We start from the raw sequence: 21,137 nt of genomic DNA, 5'->3' as shown, positions 1-21,137 counted from the left end.
CTTGTACAGGATTCCCTAAAGGTTAATTTTCAGATTGAGTAATGGTAAAATGGTAAAGAAGGCATTTATTCCTATAGAATTTTAACTTTCATTCCAGAGGACTGGAATATAAAAGCAAGGATGCAATATTGAGACTTTATAAAGCACTGGTAAGGCCTCACTTGGAGTATTGTGAACAGATTTAGGCCTCTTATCTTAGAAAGGATGTGCTGATACTGGAGAGGATTCCAAGGAGGTTTATGAAAACGATTCCAGTATTAAACGGCTTGTCATATGAAGTGTTTGACGGCTCTGGGCCCGTATTCACTAGAATTCCGAAGAATGAGGGGTGACCTCATTGAAACCTATCAAATGGTGAAAGGCCTTGGTAGAGTGGAGGTGGAGAGGATGTTTCCTGTGGTGGGAGAATCTAGGACCAGAGGACACAGCCTCAGAATAGAGGGGTGTCTTTATGTATACTTATGGCAGAGGTTGACAGATTCTAGATTGGTCAGCGTATGAAGGGGCATGGGGAGATTGGAGCTGGGAGATAAAATGGACCAGCCATGGTGAAATGGTGGAGCAGACTCAATGGGCCGAACGGCCTGGATCTGTTGCCATATCTTATGGAGATGTGCTGGAGGCAGCCCGCAATGTAATTCCCCTAACTTGTATGTTTTTGGAATGTGGGAGTAAACCGGAACACCAGAGGAAACCCATGTGTTTACGGGAAGAATATACACCTTACACAGACTGCGGCGGAATTGAACCCAGATTCACAACGGGCACTGTAAAGCATTACACAATCCACTATGCCTAAAATGGCTGTTCATCAGGAGACCACTGCTACTGAGAGACCCCTTCCCACTCCCACAGCGACAGGTCTATCCACAACCACCTCTACTGCCAAAGAGCAGCACCTCATACACAGCCTTAGTGGGCAGCGTCACACTTTACAGTGTTGGTGATTCGAGTTCTATTTCCACTATTGTCCAGAAAGGGTTTGTACGTTCTTCCCTGTGACCCTCGTTTGGAATTGGACTTACTAACCCATATGCCTTTGGAATATTCCAAAAGGTACATGGGTTAGTAAATCCAATTCCAAAGAGGGATCGACTCCCAAGGCGGTGTCTTGAGAGAGTTCTTCACGACCCTCCTCTCCCCCCCACCCCAAGAACTCACCGTCTTTGAGCAAGTCCCAGCTGTTCCAAACCGATCCCACGCAGACTATCGGTAGACCAAGCTCCCCCTCAAAAAGTATCTGAAACAGAGGAAAACCTCAATTAAACCTAAACCCTGTAAGTCCATAAGACAGAATTAGGCCATTCAGCCCATCACGTCTACTGCACCATTCAATCTTGGCTGATTTATTTTCCCTCTCAACCTCATTTTCCTGGCTTCAACCCAAAAGCTCCGCTTTAAATATATCCAATGATTTGGCCTCCACAGCCTTCTGTGGCAATGAATTCCACAGATTCACCACCCTCTGGCTAAGAAATTCCTTCTCATCTCTGTTCAAAGGGGATGTCCTTTTCTTCTGGGTCCTAATCTTGTCACCCAGCTCAGGCAGAGAAGCACCAGTAACAACTGGTCCCTTCAGTTACCACCCAACTCACTCAGAGTTGTACAGCACAGAAACAGGCCCTTTGGCCCATCTGACCAAGATGTCCCATCCAAACCAGTTAATTCCCTGTGTCTCGCCCACACCCTTTCTGATCCATGTACTTGTCCAACTGTGTTTTAAATGTTGTTACCCCGCTCCCTCTCAGCTGCATGGGTGCACGGCCGCGCAGTAACTGAAATGCTCCAGCGCACATAGCCTTTGTTGCTACTCAGCTGGAATAAAGACATACCAGAAAAAGTTTACAAAATGGGAAAGATTTCCATTGTATTGTATTTCAATTTACCCTTCAATTAATAAATAACTCTAAAGTATGTTGAAAAATCACATGGATCCAGCGCAAAAGTCAACCATTTATTCCTTTTCATAGACACTACCTGAACTGATCAGCTCCTCCAGCATTTTGTGTATGTTCCTCAAGAATACCCATCTACTTTTTTTTTGTTCTTCGCAATGAAAACGTCTGATTTCAGGAGTTATCCAAGCACAAACCGATGCAAATGTTCGATTTTATTTCACCTTGTCTGCAGCCGGTATCACAGCCACCACATGCCGAGCCAATTCCTGTCCTGCTCTTCTGAACATACTGCAGCTCAACGCGTCTCCATCTTTTGCCACTGAAAGCAATGTTTAAATAAAAACAAGTTTTCATTGTTGTCCCCTTCTCTCCTACCACCATCATGATCAAATCTCCCGAAGGAGTTGGACAGCACAGACATCTCCAGCTACTAAGATGGTCTAAAACAGGGGTCCACAGACCCTTTGGTTCATGGCAGGAGTCCAAGGTATAAAAAAAGTTGGGAGACCCTGGTTTAAACAGTCGACGTCAAGCTCATCGTGAGGTGCCCAAGTACATTCACAGATGCAATGAAAAACTTACTTGCAGCAGCAGCAGAGACACAACATTTGCAAGAAAAATAAGATTATATAAACAAGAACACATATGGTCACAGTGTTGTTATACTGAGGTAGTGATTAGGGTTGCCCCAGCTAGTTCAAGAACCAAATGGTTGAAGGGAAGTAGCTGGTCCTGAAACTGGTGGTGTGGGACTTCAGGCTTCTGTACCTCCTGCCCAGTGGCAGCTGTGGGAAGATGGCCTGGCCTGGATGATGGGGATCTTTGACGACAAATGCTGCATGAGGTCACCGTCAAGGTGCAGGAGGAACATCTTATATTCCATCTGGGTAGCCTCCAACCTAATGACATGAATATTGATATCTCCTTCCAGTAATTTTCCCTCCTCCTCCCTTCTTCTTCTATTCACCACTCTGGCCTTTTACCTCTTCTCACCTGCGTATCACCCCCCCCCCCCCCCGGGTCCCCTCCTCCTTCCCTGTCTCCTATGGTCTATGCTCCTTTCCGATCAGATTCCTTCTTCTCCAGCCCTTTAACCTTTCCTACTCACATGGCTTCACCTATCCTCCTTCCTCTCCCCTCATTTTATTCCAGTCTTCCCCCTCCCTTTCCAGTCATGAAGAAGGGTCTCAAACCAAAAGGTTGACTGTTTATTCATTCCCACAGACGCTGCCTGACCTGCTGAGCTCCTCCAGCATTTTGTGTGTGTTACTCCAAATTTCCAGCATCTGCAGAATCTGTTGTACATGGACAGGAATTGCTCAGAAAACTCCGGACCCAACACTGACAAATGGGACAACCTTGCTCAGCACGGACCAGTTGGCTGGAAGGACCTGTTCCCGTGCTATACAACTCATTGGGACATTCTTGAGGCAGTGCCTCAGAGGGATGCTGTCAAAAGTTGGGAGGGAGGTGCCCATGATGTACTGGCCCAAGTCCACTACTCTCTGCAGCTTATGTTCCTGCGCCATTGAATTGTCATACCAGACCATCCAAAAGCGGATCTGGTCACCCCATTACATGAAGGACGTAGAGGCTTTGGAGAGGGCGCAGAAGAGTTCCCTCTGATTTCTTTTGAAAGCTGCATGGAGCAACCGTTGTTCTGAACAGGAAATTTTTACACAGCCTGAAAACTGTGCAGCATTTTGAATGTTTTGTTTGTTTGTAATATGCATGCTACAAACACTTAGAATGAAAATTGAAAATATAATTTTGCCATTTGTGCAATTTGTTCTGTTTTTCACGCGTAGGGTGTTTGAAGTTTTCTTGAATGGGTTCCATGGTGTTAAATCTTTGTTTTGTGGCTGCTATGGGAGGATGAATCCGAGTTGTATTCTGTATAGATACTTTGAATCTTTGGAAAATTCCTTTGTTAAAAATTTTATTTGCTAATTAAAGGATATAACGAAATGCATTATGTGTGGGCACGTGGCCAAGAGGTTAAGGCATTGGACTAGTGACCTGAAGGTCGTGAGTTCGAGCCTCAGCCGAGGGAACGTGTTGTGTCCTTGAGCAAGGCACTTAATCACACGTTGCTCTGCAGTGACACTGGTGCCAAGCTGTATGGGTCCTAATGCCCTTCCCTTGGACAACATTGGTGTCGAGGAGAGGAGAGACTTGCAGCATGGGCAACTGCTGGTCTTCCATACAACCTTGCCCAGGCCTATGCCCTGGAGAGTGAAGACTTTCCAGGCGCAGATCCATGGTCTCGCAAGACTAACGGGTGCCTTTATTTATTATTAATGGAATGCAGTACAACAAAGAAAATATTTCATGTTTCGTAAGCTTTTTCTCATCTGTCTTTATTCCAGCCGTGCAGCAACAAAGGTGATGTGCACGGGAGCATTTCAGTTACTGCGCGGCCGTACACATGTGCAGCTGAGAGGGAACAGTGTTCACTAGGATACAGCATGGATTAGATTATTAACTGCAAGGAGAGATTGGACAAACTTGGTTTGATTTCACTGGAGCGTTGGAGGCTGATGGGGGACATGATAAAAGTTGATAAAGTTATGGGGCATATTTTAAACATATAGTAACAACAAATTGTGAGGCTGGCAGAGAGTCAGAATCTTGTACCCAGGGTAAAAATATCAAATACTACAGGGCATAGCTTTAAGGTGAAAAGAGGCAAAGTTTAAAGGGGATATTTTCCAGGCAAGTTGTTTTCTTTTACAGAGTTGAAATGATAGGTGCCAAGACTGGGCTGCCAGAGGTGGGTGGTAGAAGTAGATATGATAGTGGCTGTCAGACAATCACATGAATATGTCAATAAGAATCTGCATAGCTGGAGCTATGCACTTAGAAAGGGGGAACGACAGTGGCTATAATTTCATTAGGAGTTTGAGGAGATTTGATATGTCACCAAAGACACTCACAGATTTCTCACTGGCTGCATCACCGTCTGGTGTGGAGGGGCCACTGCACAGGATCGAAAAAAGCTGCAGAAAGTTGTAAACTCACTCAGCCCCATCATGGGCACTGGCCTCCATAGTATCCAGGACATCCTCAAGGAGCGATGCCTCAGGAAGGTGCATCCATCATTAAGGACCCCCAGGACATGCCCTCTTCTCATTGTTGCCATCAGGAAGCAGGTACAGAAGCCTGAAGGCACACTCTCAATGATTCAGGACAGCTTCTTCCCCTCTGCCATCCGATTCCTGAATGGACAGCGAACCCTTGGACACTACCTCACTACTTTGTTGTCTTTATTTTTGCTCAACTTATTTAACTATTTTTATGTAATTCATTTTTTTCTATTATTATGCTGCCAAGACAACACATTTCACGACATATGGTGGTGATATTAAACTTGATTCTGGGGAAATGGAGGGATATGGACCATTTACAGGCAGAAGAGATTAGATTAACTGGGCATCATTCTCAGTAGGGCCTGTCCCAGTACTGCACTCTTCTGATTCCAATAAATGGGAAAGATCGTGCACAACTTTTCACCATGTCAGAATGTCCTAAAGTTTGGAACAAAGAAAGGCCTTTTTAAACTACTCTCCAATGTGATCATATGGAAGCAAGTCAGCTAATCTGTGGACAACAAGATCCCATAAGTAGCAATGTGATACAACTAGATAATCTGAACTACCCTGATGTTGGTCGGTGACATTTGTCCAGGAAATTGCAGGGAATTCCTATCTTCTCTGAAAACTGATACTATCTTTTACGCCTTTCTGAGAGACCATGTGAAGTTCACCTCATCCCACTGACTGCAACTTTGTCCTATCACCTGCCTATCCTTCCTCACAGCCTCACTACACACTGCATCTACTTGTATGTTAACTACCCCATCCTCACCCCGATCACTCTGGTTCCCATCCCCTTGCCAAATAAGTTTAAACTCTTCTCAACAGCCCTAGCAAACCTGCCCCCAAGGATATTAGACCCCTTTGGGTTCCGGTGTAACCTGTCATTTTTATACAGGTCATTCTGTCCGCAGAAGAGATCCCAATGATCCAGAAATCTGAAACACTACCCCTTGCACCACCAATTCCTCAGCCATGCATTTATCTGCCTAATTACCTTATTCTTATCTTCTCTGGTGCATGGCACAGCCAGCAATCCAGAGATTACTACCCTTGAGGTCCTGCTTTACAGCTTTCTACCCAATTCCTTCTATTCTCTCTTCAAAATGCACCAGGTCTTCCGGCTGCTCACTGTTCCACTTTAGAATGCCGTGGACCTGACCTGAGACATCCCTGACCCAGACACCGTCCGGGTGTCTCCTTTCACAGCCCACAATCTCATGTCTACTCGTCCAACTATGGATCCCGGTTGTGAAAGAAGTGATGTTGGGTCAGAAGAAAATAAGAGGGATCTGGATGTTATCAGTGTAGGGTTCTCAGTAAAATTAACTATAATGTTAACTGTTAAGGCTAACAAAATGGCTTCTCTGTAATGTTAAATGACGAGGTAATGGTTCTCTGTAGCTGCGATGTTTGGGTTATAACTACAGATAACGGAGGAACTAACCAGTGGAAGTCATGTTATTCTATCTGTATGTATGGGAACCGGGGTGAGTGCGTGGGCTTTCGTTGAGGAGAAGAGAGGAGGACGGACGCGTGGGAAGCGCTCTGGTAGACCACCGGGGGTGGTCCCAGCCGAGCGTCAACCGAGTTCGGAGGAGATCGATTGGCGAAAAGGAGAACTGATTCCGTGAGCTCCAATGATTTATTTTGTGCCCAAAACTGATAAATTTACTGAGTGGCGCCTTTGTTTTATTTGTTTCTCCTAACCACACCACCAAAAAGAGTTATAAAGTGCAATCACTTAATCGTACATTGTGTAGTCTGATATTTTACGTTGTGGGTACTTTACACAGCATCTACGCAAACGTGAGACACAGTTTGGCGGGCAGACAGCAGTTTCCCCTAGACGAGCGTGAGTTGATAGAGCTGAGTTTTACATCAGTATGCTATGTTTGAGGGGCTGTGTTACGAGAAGCTAGGTTAAGATGGAACTCGGCAATGACAGTCTGGGAAGAGGAGATGCTGTCAATTTGAAGGCGTCTGACTGGACAGAAAGAGAAGCAATGTACACCCCCCCCCCCCACCCAACCCAGCAAACGAACAATTCAGAGAAGAAGATTACGCCCTCAAGCGAGTTTACCTTTGGCTAATACTTGACAAAGTCCAGCAATTTTAGATTTCTCAAAGCTCCGATAGAAGTGAGTAAGGAGGTCCATCCGATTGGATATCTGCATATTTTGGAGAGAGGAGAGTTTGAGGGCCAGATCTGTCGTCTTTCACAGGAGCCAAGGCTCTATCTCTCTGCTCGGGCTAACACAAAATCCAGTTCCATGTTGAAGACAGCTGCATCTACTGTGCCTCAGATATCGTCACTAAAGCATCATGTGCTCCCTTTTTCAAATATGAGGATTTCTGTCTCCGTCACCTACTGGGAGGTGCGCTCCACCGTGCTCTACTGTGAGGTTTCTTTCTTCTATTCCTCTAACGTTACCAATAAAACACACTGTTCCAGTTCTGATGAATGGCTCTAGATTTTACAGAGAACAGTGCAAAAAAACAAACAAAAAAAAAAAATCCAGTGAGCAGCAGTTCTGTGAGGAAAAATGCCTTGTTAATGAGAGAGGTCAGAGGAGAATGGCCAGACTGGTTCAAGCTGATAGTAACTCAACTAAGCACGTGTTACAACAGTGGTGTGCAGCAAAGCATCTCTGGTTACACAACATGTCAAACCTTAAACGCATGGGCTACAGCAGAAGACCACACTAGATTCCACTGATGGTGCACATACTTTGATAATAAACTTTTACTTTAACCTCCTAAATCTTTATTTGCAATCTGTCTTTTCCTATACTTTCTAATAGCATGGAGTGTAGAAAGACGGAGCACCAAATGGCATTCTATGGGCGCCATGGTAGTGTGGCGGGTTAGCACGACATCATTACAGTTCAAAGTTCAATTCTGGTGCTATCTTCAAGGAGCTTACGTGTTCTCCCCATGACTGTGTGGGTTTCCTCCGGGTGCTCTGGTTTCCTCCCACATTCCAAAGACGTACAGGTTAGTAGGTTAATTAGTCATTGTAAATTGTCCTGTGATTAGGATAGGGTTAAATGGGGGGCGGGGGGGACAGCACGGTTCGTTAGGCCAGAAGGGCCTGATCTGCATTGTATCTCTAAATATACAAATTCCCTCAGGAAAGAATTCACAAACCGGCACTTCTGACCTGGAAGTAATTGTACATGGCCTTCTGTACCAGCGAGATGTCATAGGGTGTGCGCTTGAAGTTATCCGTGGCGTCAAACACAGTCTTGATAGCCAAGTGGGATATCCAATAAGCTGCAAGGAGAAAGCAGAGGGTTTTATTGACACTGGTCCATCTGCCACCATCCAAACCTCATTCCTCTAAGGACCCCAACCACACAGGACATGCCCTCTTCACATTACTACCAGCAGGGAGCAGGAAGTACAGAAGACACACACTCAACAAGCTTCTTCTCCTCCACCAACAATGGTCCATAAACACCATCTCTCTTTTTGCTTATTTATATTTCTTATTATGACTTATAGTAATGTATTGTGGGCACGTGGCCAAGTGGTGAAGGCATTGGACTAGCAACCTGAAAGTCGTGAGTTCGAGCCCCAGCCGAGGGAATGCGTTGTGTCTTTCAGCAAGGCACTTAATCACACATTGCTCTGCGACGACACTGGTGCCAAGCTATATGGGTCCTAATGCTCTTCCCTTGGACAACATCGGTGTCGTGGAGAGGGGAGACTTGCAGCATGGGCAACTGCTGGTCTTCCATACAACCTTGCCCAGGCCTGCGTCCTGGAGAGTGAAGACTTTCCAGGCGCAGATCCATGGTCTCGCAAGACTAACTGATGCCTTTTATAAATGTATTGCACTGTACTGCTGCCACAAGTTTCACTGCTAGAAAACAACAAATTTCACAACATATACTAGTGATAATAGATCTCATTCTGAAGTGCAGTTTAACTTTACTAAGAAAGAGGGACAGGGAGGACAAAGGGATTGTTGAGCATCAAAGACACCTTCAAAAGGCGATGCCTCAAAAAGGAAGTTTCGATCATTAAGGACCCCCTTCATCCAGGATATTCCCTCGTTCCATTGCTGACATCAAGGAGGTGGTACAGGAGCCTGAAGACAGAACATCTCAGGAACAGTTTCTTCCCCTTTGCCATCAGATTCCTGAACAGACCTGAACTCACTACTTTTGTTTACTTTTTGCACTACTACTTTTGTTCACTTTTTGCACTACTAATAAACAGTAAGGCAGTTCAGAACTGTGCTGCTCACTGTGGTTTCGTGCATTCAGGCTTGGAGATGTCACAAACAGTGGGAGTAAAAATGAAATAGCTTCACTACTTCAACAGGCTAGGAACAGCGAAGGAGGGAAAATCTGCAAACGCTGGAAATCCGAGCAACACACACAAGATGCTGGAGGAACTCAGCAGGCCAGGCAGCATCTATGGAAAAAAGTACAGTCAGCGATTTGGGCCAAGATGTCGACTGTACTTTTTTTCCATAGATGCTGCCTGGTCTGCTGAGTTCCTCCAGCATTTTGTGTGAGGAACTGCAAAGAATTTGAAGGTATCCACAATCACCTTGAATGTTACAATGAAAATGAAGGTTTGGAGGCTGGGATTCTTGAAAGCACTGTACCAAAGGTAGTCAATTATCTACACTAAGTGTCTGTACTGATTTTGTTCATTTACACTTAATCAAAAGAACACAGCAGCATACACTAAATGAATTTCTCCATCGATAACTCCTAGGAACTAGTACAGCTCTATAGTACTGTGGTAGCATTGGTAGCATTCTAATTTGTTCAGTATTTCATTAAAATATAACTTGTTACTTGATTAAACAGTAGTTTGTCTTTTTTATACATTTTTAACTATTTCCATGAAACCTGGGTTCATTGGGGCAGCGGCTTAATTGTGCCAAAATGTACTGGTCCTGATGTGTCCCAACTAGCTGGAATCCACTGTACTTACAAAGGACCTGTACTCTTCTATATCCTAACAACAGCTTCTTCCCTTCCACCATCAAATTTCTGAATGGTCCATAAACCCAGGTAGAGCATGATTTTCTCCTAGGGCAGGGGTTCCCAACCCCCTGGGGTCTCCAGACTCCTCGATTACTAGTATTGGTCCACAACATAAAAAAGGTTGGGAACCCCTGTCCTAACGGGTTCTTTTAAATTTTTTAATGATTCTTTTTGTTTTGGAACATTTTTCATTTTTTTTTTGAAAAGCGAATCAATTCTTCTGAATCACTTTTCATTCTTCAGAACCCCAGGAAGTTACACAGTCACAGAGCAGACATGGAAACAAAGGGTCGAATGGCCCCCATTCCTTTCTATAAACATTCTATGATGCAGTTTGTAGGTAAAGTTTCAATCGCTCTTCACAGAAAAGCCCCTAAACCAGGAATCAAACTTGTAACTCTTGTTCAGTGCTTTTCAAATGATATGAAATTCACAGCTTAGGAAATCCTTTCTGACATTCTTCCTATGCATCTAACGTTGTTCTGAGACGTTGAAATAGATCAGCTGGGACAGCATGACACTCCAGACCTAAACATCCCTGGTTCAGTTCCTGGTCACAGCACTGACACTTCAGCTCTTTACTCTCCGGAATGCAGGTACAGCACCATGAAGCGGGCAAAAGGTCGGCCATTGCCGGGGCAGGCTTCAAGCCAGATGGAAGTGTCGAGGCCCAAGAGCAGAAAGAGAACTGGTGATCAGCCCCACTGCTCCATGACAGCCCAAATCCCCATCCTGAGCCCCTCCCGTCTGCCTGCGTTTGACCTAGCTCCCTCTCTTCTCGCTACTGCCATGGGGCAGGAGGTGTAGAAGTCTTGGGTCCCACACCACCGGGTTCATGAACAGTTGCTTTCCTACAACCACCAGGCTTCACTCATCTCAGCGCAGAACTGACGACACAACCTGCAGCGACTCACACAAAATGATAGAGGAACTCAGCAGGCCAGGCAACATCCATGGAAAAAAATCACGGTCGACGTTTCGAGCTGAAACCTTTTGGCCTGCAGACTCACTCTCAGGAATTCTACCTTTGTTATATATGGTTTTTCTTTATTGTCCAGTGGCTGCCTGCAAGAAAGTGAATCTCAAGGTTGTATATGGTACACATTGATAAAAATTTATTTCAAAACCACTCTGGATGAGTCCAGAGTTCCAAACTCTCCAGAAAGAATCAAAGCAGCCAAGCAGTCAAAACCAAAAGTACCAAGATGCACGGAAGCCTGGTCCGCTCAATGGGTACTCCCAAGCTTCTCCCCCACTCACCGGATCCCTCGTCTCCCAGCAGGTGACCCCAGCCTCCACAGCCGATCTCGGACCCGTCCGGATTGACGAGCTTGCAGTTGGAGCCCGTTCCCGAGATCAGCACGATTCCGCCTGGGAGCAAAGACGACGAGACTTGACTTAGAGGGGGTCGTTCAGTTCAAAGAGCGCACCTCGCAAACTAGTGAGCACCGAAAGGACAACGTAAGCAAGTACAACAGAAGAGTACAGCACTAGGTAGGAAGGACGTCGAGAGAAACACTTCCAATAGTGGGAGAGTTCAGGCTGTGGATCTGTACTCACTGGAGTATCAAGTGAGATCTTACTGAAACTTATTGAAAGGCCTAGATATGAGTGGTGGTGCAGAGAATGTTTCCTAGGGAGGGTGAGTCTAGGTCCAGAGGGTACAGCCTCAGAATAAAATGACGTATCTTTAAAGCAAGATGAGGAAGAATTTCTTTAGCCAGAGAGTTGTGAAACTGTGGAATTCATTGCCACTGACGGCTTTGGAGGCCAAGTGATTGGATATATTTAAAGCAGAGGTTGATAGCTTCTTGATTAATCAGGGTGTCAAAGGCTACGGGGAGAAGGCAGGAGAATGGGGTTGAGAGGGATAATAAATCAGCCATGATGGAACAACAGAGTAGACTTGATGGACCAAAAGGTCTAATTTTACTCCTATGTTGTGTGGTCTAAAGGCAGATCAAAGAGACTCCCAACATAGAGACTGGGGCTGACTGCCAGCATTCACCCCTGCAGTTTCTCCACAGAAGGCAGCAGGAAATCCACTAAACCATAAGGCATAGAAGATGACTTGGGGCATTCGGCCCAACGAGTCTACTCTACAATTCCAGCACAGAGATGAAGTCAGTCCGTCTTGGGCGTGTCTTTAGGAGTAGGAGGTGGCAGTGGTGTAGCTGGCCAAGTCAATGCCTTTCAGCAAGACAGACCCTGGCTCAACACTGACATTGTGTGCCGTCCACGTGGAGTTTGCATGTTCTCCCTAATATCCCCCCCGTGTAAGATTATCTATCCCGATATCCCAACTGTATTTTCCTCCAATTGCATTAACATTAACTATTTCCACCTTGGGAAAAAGTCCAACCTTTCTATGATTCTTATCATCTTATACATCTCTAGCAAGTCACCCTCACTTCTAAGAGAAAATCTCCAGCTTGCTCAACCTATCCTCATAAGACATGCTCTGTAACCCAGACTCTCCTCTGGACCCTCTCTAAAGCTTCCACACCCCTTCCTATAAGGAGGCAACCAGAACTTAGCACAATATTCTAAGTGTGGTCTAACCAGAGTTTGATAACACTGCAACATTACCTCATGGCTCTTGAACTCAGTCCCCTGACTACTGAAGGTCAACACATCATATGCCGTCTTAACCACTCTATCCATCATCAGGAACCCCTACCATCCAGGACATGCTCTCAACTCACTGCTGCTATCAGAAGGGTGGTACAGGAGCCTCAGACCTCACACCACCAGGTTCAGGAACAGTTATTACCCCTCAACCAGCAGGCTCTTGAACAGAGGGGATAACTTCACTCAACTTCACCTACCCTGTCACTGAACTGTTCCCACAACTTATGGACTCACTTTCAAAAACTCTTCATCTCTTGTTCTTGATATTTATTACTTGTTTATTTATTCTTACAATTATTTTTTCCCCTCTTTTTGTACTTACACATTTTATTTTTGTTTTTCACAGTGGTCATTTATCCTGTTGGTGTGTTTTTTCATTGATTCTATTGTGTTTTTTGCATTTACTGTGTATGTCTTGAAGAAAATGAATCTCAGGGTAGTACATGGTGACCTATTGTATATGTACTTCGATAATAAATTTACTGTGAACTTGTGCGGCAACTTTGACGGATCTATGGACATTTACCCGGAAGACCTGCCTGTTCCTTAATACTACTAAGAATCCTGAAGTTAACCTTGTGCTGTGCCTTCAAGTTTGAGAATCTGTGCAGCGAGCCATTGCCAGTGGAAGGGTGAGGACTCCCCGCCTATGAAATATGCGTGGAGGTGAAGGAAGAGGAGCCTGACATCAAACGCATAACTGCTTAAAGAAGCAACTCCAGTGAGTCTTACCCCTATTGGTGGCAGTGGCTATCCCTCCTATTGCATCCGTGGTGATGTGGTATTTCTCACTCAAGTTTGGGTACCTCTCCTTCAGGAGCTGAACCAGTTTGTTGATGGCTTCTTTCTGCTCTCCGCCGCTCAGTGACATTCCCTGAGAAAGGAGCAAGCACTGAAATAAGAGGTAGCTGAAACTGGTTAATAACGACCCACGTCCGTGCAACGGAGAGGAAATTGTCTACTGGACTAAAAGCAAAGGACGTGGAAGCTTTAGAGAGGGTGTAGAGGAGATTTACCAGGATGCTACTTGGAATAGAAAGCATGTCTTAAGAGGGTAAGTGGAGTGAGCTAAGGCTTTTCACTGTAGATCAGGAGTTCCCAACCTTTTCACGCCATGGACCAATACCATTAAGCAAGGGGTTCCTGGGCTCCAGGTTGGGAATCTTTGCTTAAAAGCAAAGAGGGACGAGAAGCAATTTGACAGAGGTGTACAAGATGATAAGAGTCGTAGATTGAGTAGACATCCAGAGACATTTTTCCCTGGAAGGAAATGGCTAATGCTAGGGGGCATAATTTTAAGGTGATTGCAGGAAAGTATTAGTGGGGGATGTTAGAGGCAAGTTCTTTACATGGAGATTGGTGGGTATGTGAACAAGGGTGGTGGTGGAGGCAGGTACATTAGGGACATTTAAGAGACTCTTAGATAGGCACATAGATGATAGAAAAATGGAAGGCCACGTAGGAGGGAAAGGTTAGATTAATCTGCCTGAAAGGTGTTTGTACAATCTCCCCGTGACCACCTGGGTTTCCTCTGGTTTCCTCCCAGTGTCCAAAGACGTACTGGTTGGTAGGTTAATTGGTCATTGTAAATTGTCCCAAGATTAGGCTAGAGTTAAATTGGGGGATTGCTCTGCGGCGCTGCTCGCAGAGTTGGATGGGCTTACTCCACTAAATAAATTTAAAAATAGGTTGGCACATCCCTGTACTGTACAGGGATGCACAGAAGGGCCTATACTGTTAGTTAATTAGTTGAGTGGTACTGCAGCAACAACTTTGCACCCAACATCATTAAGACCAAAGAACCGATCGTTGACTTCAAAGGGTAAGATGAGGGAACACACACCAGTCCTCATCAAAGGATCAGAACTGGAAAGGGTGAGCAATTTCAAGTTCCTGGGTGTCAACATCTCTGAGGATCTATCCTGAGCCCAACATATCGATGCAGCTACAAAGAAGGCACACCAGTGGCTATATTTCATGAGGAGTTTAAGGAGCTTTGCTATATCAACAAAGACACTCACAGATTTCTAGAGAGCATTCTAACTGTCTGTATCACCGTCTGTTATGGGGGAGGGGGTCACTGAACAGGATCGAAATAAGCTGCAGAAAGGTGCGAACTCAGTCAGGTCCATCATGGCCACTAGTCTCCCCAGCATTCAGGACATCTTCAAGCAGTGATGCCTCAGAAAAGCAGTATCCATTATTAAGGATCCCCATCACCCAGGACATGCCCTCTTCTCTTGCGACCATCAGGGAGGAGGTACGGGATCCTGAAGACACACATTCAATGATTCAAGAATAGCTTCTTCCCTCTGCCAAATGACTTCTGAATGGATATTAAACCAATAAACACAACCTCACTACTTTTTGTTTCTCTTTTTGCACTACTTAGTAACATAAAAAAATGTATATATACACACACACACTGCCTGACATAATACAGTAAATAATTGCATTGTACTACTGCCGCATAACAACAAATTTCACAACTTAAAACCATAAGACATAGGAGCCATTCAGCCCATCAAGTCCGTTCCGCCATTCCATCATGGCTGTTCCTGGATCCCACAAAACTCCATACACCTGCCTTCTCGCCATAACCTTTGATACCCTAACCAATCAGAAAACTAACAATTTTCACACTAAATATACCCACGGATTTGGCCTCCACCACAATCTGTGGCAGACCATTCCACAGATTCAATACTCTCTGGCTAAAAAAAATTCCTCCTTACTTCTGTTCTAAAGGGTCATCCTTCAATTTTAAAGCTGTCCCTGTAGTTCTAGACACCCCCCACTACAGGAAACATCCTCTCCACATCCACTCTATCTAATCCTTTCAATATTCGGTAAGTTTCAATGAGATCCCCACACATTCTTCTAAATTCCAGTGAGTACAGGCCCAAAGCTGCCAAACGTTCCTCATATGTTAACTCCTTCATTCCTGGAATCATCCTCGTGAACTTCCTCTGGACTCTCTCCAATGATAACACATACTTTCTGAGATATGGTGCCCAAAACTGTTGAAAATACTCTATGCTGCCTGACTAGTGTCTCAGAAGGCCTCAGCATTATCTCCTTGTTTTTATATTCTATTCCCCTTGAAATGAATGCCAACATTACATTTGCCTTCTTCACCACAGACTCAACCTGTAAATTAACCTTCTGGGAGTTTTGCACGAGGACTCCTAAAGTCGCTTTGCACCTCTGATGTTTGAACCTTCTCCCCATTTGGATAAAAGTCTGTACTTTTGTTCCTTTTACCAAAATACATTATCACACATTTCCCAACATTGTATTCCATCTGCCACCTTTTTGCCCATTCTTCCAATTTTTCTAAACCCTGCTGCAATCACATTGCTTCCTCAGCACTACCTACCCCTCCACCTATCTTCGCATCATCCGCAAACTTTGCCACAAAGTATATGCCAGGGATATTAAACCTGATTCTGAGCTGTGTTCAAAGTTAAGATTTGTATCAAAGGTTGGCATAATGAAGCATTTTAAAATAGTTTCCAATTACTTCGTTGTATATGGGCATTGATGCCAAGGTCAAAAAAAATGTCTACACATAAGAGACTGCAGATGCTGGAATCTGGAACATACATACAAACTGCTGGAAGAACTCTGAGGATCAGGCAGCATGTGTGGAAGGAAATGGACAGCTGATGCTTTGGCTCAAGACTTCATCTGGACAGGAAAGGGAGAGATACCCCATATAAAATGGTGGGGTGGGAGGTAAGGGGCAGAACAAGAGTTAGCAGGTTGATCGGCAGGTGAGGGCAGGAATGATGTACCTGTATGTCACTCTATACAACCCTGAGATTCATTTTCTTGTTGGCATTTACAGGAAAATAGAGAAATATATTTGAATATATGAAAAAGCTATACATAAATAATGCAAACAACAAGAATTCTGCAGATGCTGGAAATTCAAGCAACACACATCAAAGTTGCTGGTGAACGCAGCAGGCCAGGCAGCGTCTCTAGGAAGAGGCACAGTCGACGTTTCAGGCCGAGACCCTTCGTCAGGACTAACTGAAGGAAGAGTTAGTAAGAGATTTGAAAGTGGGGGGGGGGGGGGGGGAGAGAGATCGAAAATGATAGAAGACAGGAGGGGGAGGGATGGAGCCAAGAGCTGGACAGGTGATTGGCAAAGGGGATATGAGAGGATCATGGGACAGGAGGTCCGGGGAGAAAGACAGGCGGGGGGGGGGGGACCCAGAGGATGGGCGAGGGGTATAGTCAGAGGGACAGAGGGAGAAAAAGGAGAGTGAGAGAAAGAATGTGTGTATAAAAATAAATAACGGATGGGGTACGAGGGGGAGATGGGGCATTAGCGGAAGTTAGAGAAGTCAATGTTCATGCCATCAGATTGGAGGCTACCCAGACGGAATATAAGGTGTTGTTCCTCCAACCTGAGTGTGGCTTCATCTTTACAGTAGAGGAGGCCGTGGATAGACATGTCAGAATGGGAACGGGATGTGGAATTAAAATGTGTGGCCACTGGGAGATCCTGCTTTCTCTGGCGGACAGAGCGTAGATGTTCAGCAAAGCGGTCTCCCAGTCTGCGTCGGGTCTCGTCAATATATAGAAGGCCACATCGGGAGCACCGGACGCAGTATATCACCCCAGTCGACTCACAGGTGAAGTGTTGCCTCACCTGGAAGGACTGTTTGGGGCCCTGAATGGTGGTAAGGGAGGAAGTGTAAGGGCATGTGTAGCATTTGTTCCGCTTACACGGATAAGTGCCAGGAGGGAGATCAGTGGGGAGGGATGGGGGGGACGAATGGACAAGGGAGTTGTGTAGGGAGCAGTCCCTGCGGAAAGCAGTGGGGGGGGAGGGAAAGATGTGCTTAGTGGTGGGATCCCGTTGGAGGTGGCGGAAGTTATGGAGAATAATATGTTGGACCCGGAGGCTGGTGGGGTGGTAGGTGACTGCATTGGCGCTGCTTCCTGCACGCATGCTGAGCTTGTTGACTTCATTAACTTTGCCTCCAACTTTCACCCTACCCTCAAGTTTACCTGCTCCATTTCCGACACCTCCTTCCCCTTTCTAGATCTTTCTGTCTCTATCTCTGGAGACAGCTTATCCACTGACATCTACTATAAGCCTACTGACTCTCACAGCTATCTGGACTATTCCTCTTCTCACCCTGTCTCTTGCAAAAACGCCATCCCCTTCTTGCAATTCCTCCGTCTCCGCCGCGTCTGCTCTCAGGATGAGGCTTTTCATTCTAGGACAAGGGAGATGTCCTCCTTTTTTAAAGAAATGGGCTTCCCTTCCTCCACTATCAACCCTGCTCTCAAATGCATCTCTCCCATTTCACGTACATCTGCTCTCACTCCATCCTCCCACCACCCCACTAGGAATAGGGTTCCCCTGGTCCTCACCTACCACCCCACCAGCCTCCGGATCCAACATATTATTCTCCGTAACTTCCGCCACCTCCAATGGGATCCCACCACTAAGCACATCTTTCCCTCCCCGCCTCTCTCTGCTTTCCGCAGGGATCGCTCCCTATGCGACTCCCTTGTCCATTCGTCCCCCCCATCCCTCCCCACTGATCTCCCTCTTGGCACTTATCCTTGTAAGCGGAACAAGTGCTACACATGCCCTTACACTTCCTCCCTTACCACCATTCAGGGCCCCAAACAGTCCTTCCAGGTGAGGCGACACTTCACCTGTGAGTTGGCTGGGCTGATATACTGCGTCCGGTGCTCCCAATGTGGCCTTCTGTATATTGGCGAGACCCGACGCAGACTGGGAGACCGCTTTGCTGAACACCTATGCTCTGTCCGCCAGGGAAAGCAGGATCTCCCAGTGGCCACACATTTTAATTCCACATCCCATTCCTATTCTGACATGTCTATCCATGGCCTCCTCTACTGTAAAGATGAAGCCACACTCAGGTTGGAGGAACAACACCTTATATTCCGTCTGGGTAGCCTCCAACCCGATGGCATGAACATCGACTTCTCTAACGTCCGCTAATGCCCCACCTCCCGCTTGTACCCCATCCATTATTTATTTTTATACACACATTCTTTCTCTCACTCTCCTTTTTTTCCCTCTGTCCCTCTGACTATACCCCTCGCCCATCCTCTGGGTCCCCCCCCTCCGCCTTTCTCCCCGGACCTCCTGTCCCATGATCCTCTCATATCCCCTTTGCCAATCACCTGTCCAGCTCTTGGCTCCATCCCTCCCCCTCCTGTCTTCTCCTATCATTTTGGATCTCCCCCTCCCCCTCCCACTTTCAAATCTCTTACTCACTCTTCCTTCAGTTAGTCCTGACGAAGGGTCTCGGCCTGAAACGTCGACTGCACCTCTTCCTACAGATGCTGCCTGGCCTGCTGCGTTCACCAGCAACTTTGATGTGTGTTGATACATAAATAATTACTGACAAACAACCAACGTGCAAATGAATGCAAATGATGCCAATAACTTAAATAAATAATACTGAGAACTTGAGTTGTAGAGACCTTGAAGGTGAGTCCATAGGTTGTGGAATGTTGAGGTGAGTGAAGTTATCCACACTGGCTCAGGAGCCTGATGGTTGAAGTATATTAAATGCACCTGAACTTGGTGTTGTGGGACCTGAGGCTCCTGTACCTCCTGCCCAATGATTGTAGAGAGCAGATGGTAGGAGAGAAGAGATCGTGGCCTGAAAGTCTACTCCTAGCGCCGAGAGGTGATGAGCACCCCAAACTTGCACGGACGTTCACAACAAGAGTCCGAGATGAAATGATTAAGATCAGCACAACATTCTGAGTCAGAAAGTTAAGAAGCCCAAGTCCCACTCGAGAGAAATGTGCACAAAGTCTCGGCTGAATCCCTCAATGTGGAAGTTAGAGTGGGCCTCATTGATATAACGCCTCAGCACAAAGGTAAAATCGTACTTGCCCTCTCAGGACACAGAAGAGAACAGCACGGGACAGGCCATTCAGCCCGCAATCATCTCTCCCATCCCTTTATGATCATGTGTCTGTCTATAGACCTCTTAAACTCCATCTCACTACCTATTCTAAGATCCTATGTAACATACTTGCCTCTTACCTCATCTTTAATTTTAAAAAGCCATATCAGGTTTCTGTGCAGTTCTGGTCACCTATCTACAGGAAAGATATCAACAGGAAGTGATTTGTCATTACTTTCTTCTGGGCAGTGTCTTTTCAAGTCGGGTGACCCCAGCCAGCCATTATCAATACTCTTCAGAGATTGTCCACCTGGCGTCAGTTGTCACATAACCAGGACTTGTGATATGTACCTGTTGCTCATACCGCCATCTACCACTGCTCCCATGGCTTCACATGACCCCAATTTTGGGAGGGGGGTGGGGGCGGGGGAGAGGGCTAAGCAGGTGTTACACCTTGCAGGATAGTGGAGGGAAGGAACGCCTTACGTCTCCTTTAGTACAGACGCATCTTCACCCCACCACCTTAATTGAAAAGAGTGCGGAGAAAACTTACAAGGATGTTGCCGGGACTTGAGGACCTGAGTCACAGGGAAAGGCTGAATAGGGTAGGATTTTATTCCCTGGAGCTTAGGAGAATGAGGGGAGTATGGAGGGCTATGGTCCTGGTGCAGGTAGGTAGGTAGATGTCAGTGTAAATGGTTCAGTATGGACGAGTTGGGCCAAAGGGCCTGTATCTGTGTTGTACTTTTCTATGGTTCTATTTGACAGAGATATACAAAATTATGAGGGGTATAGGCAGGGTAAATGCAAGCAGGCTTTTCTGCTGAGGTTGGGTGGGTCTACAAGAGGTCATGGGTTAAGGGTGGAAGGTGAAGTTACAGGGGAACACGAGGGGAGATATGAGGGGTATAGATGAGGTAAATGCAGACAGGCTTTTTCCACTGAGGTTGCTCTGGATTCCCAGCATCTGCAACCTGAGTTTATAATGTGCTGGGGGGGGAACTGTTTAAGATGTTTAAAAGGTGCCAAAATGTGCAGAGAGTACTGACATAGAGTTGACATAAGGGACTAGCTTAAAAGGGGATTTAATTACTAGCTTAATCAGTTTGGCACAACATGGTGGGCTAAAGGACCTATTCCCATGTTCTGTGTGTTATGATGTAGGTGTCGACTCAAAACTTCGACGTTTCCTTCCCTCCTGCTGATTCTGCTCAACCTACTGAGTTCCTCCAGCAGATGCTTTGCAGTACAACACAGATCGCCCGTTCCTCTCCACCTCTGCAAACTTCTGATAACCGTTCTCCACCTCCACCCTCTGGAACATCAGCTCTTGTACCTCATGCCCTCTTACATCTCTTCTTCGGTTGTCCATCGATTTTCGATGATGACTGAGGCCTGGGCAAGGTTGTATGGAAGACCGGCAGTTGTCCATGCTGCAAGTCTCTCCTCTCCACGCCACCGATGTTGTCCAAGGGAAGGGCATTAGGACCCATACAGCTTGGCACCGGTGTTGTCGGAGAGCAATGTGTGATTAAGTGCCTTGCTCAAGGACACACACGCTGCCTCAGCTGAGGCTCGAACTAGTGA

General features: G+C 46.0%; 1 protein-coding gene across 1 annotated transcript in view; it reads right to left on the bottom strand.

Annotated features, from left to right (window-relative positions):
• Positions 1-21,137, bottom strand: part of nagk (N-acetylglucosamine kinase) — a 43,213-nt gene that overhangs the window by 4,578 nt on the left and 17,498 nt on the right. Inside the window, exons 2-7 of the mRNA XM_072256769.1 lie at positions 13,366-13,507; positions 11,263-11,373; positions 8,157-8,269; positions 7,077-7,164; positions 2,120-2,217; positions 1,162-1,240 (exon numbers count right to left, since the gene is read on the bottom strand). Coding sequence (XP_072112870.1) covers positions 1,162-1,240; positions 2,120-2,217; positions 7,077-7,164; positions 8,157-8,269; positions 11,263-11,373; positions 13,366-13,507 — 631 coding nt within the window. The remainder of the gene's footprint in view (positions 1-1,161; positions 1,241-2,119; positions 2,218-7,076; positions 7,165-8,156; positions 8,270-11,262; positions 11,374-13,365; positions 13,508-21,137) is intronic.

Source organism: Mobula birostris, chromosome 4 (assembly GCF_030028105.1).
Source record: "Mobula birostris isolate sMobBir1 chromosome 4, sMobBir1.hap1, whole genome shotgun sequence".
Lineage (NCBI taxonomy): Eukaryota > Metazoa > Chordata > Chondrichthyes > Myliobatiformes > Myliobatidae > Mobula > Mobula birostris.
This window is presented reverse-complemented; position numbering and strand designations above follow the sequence as displayed.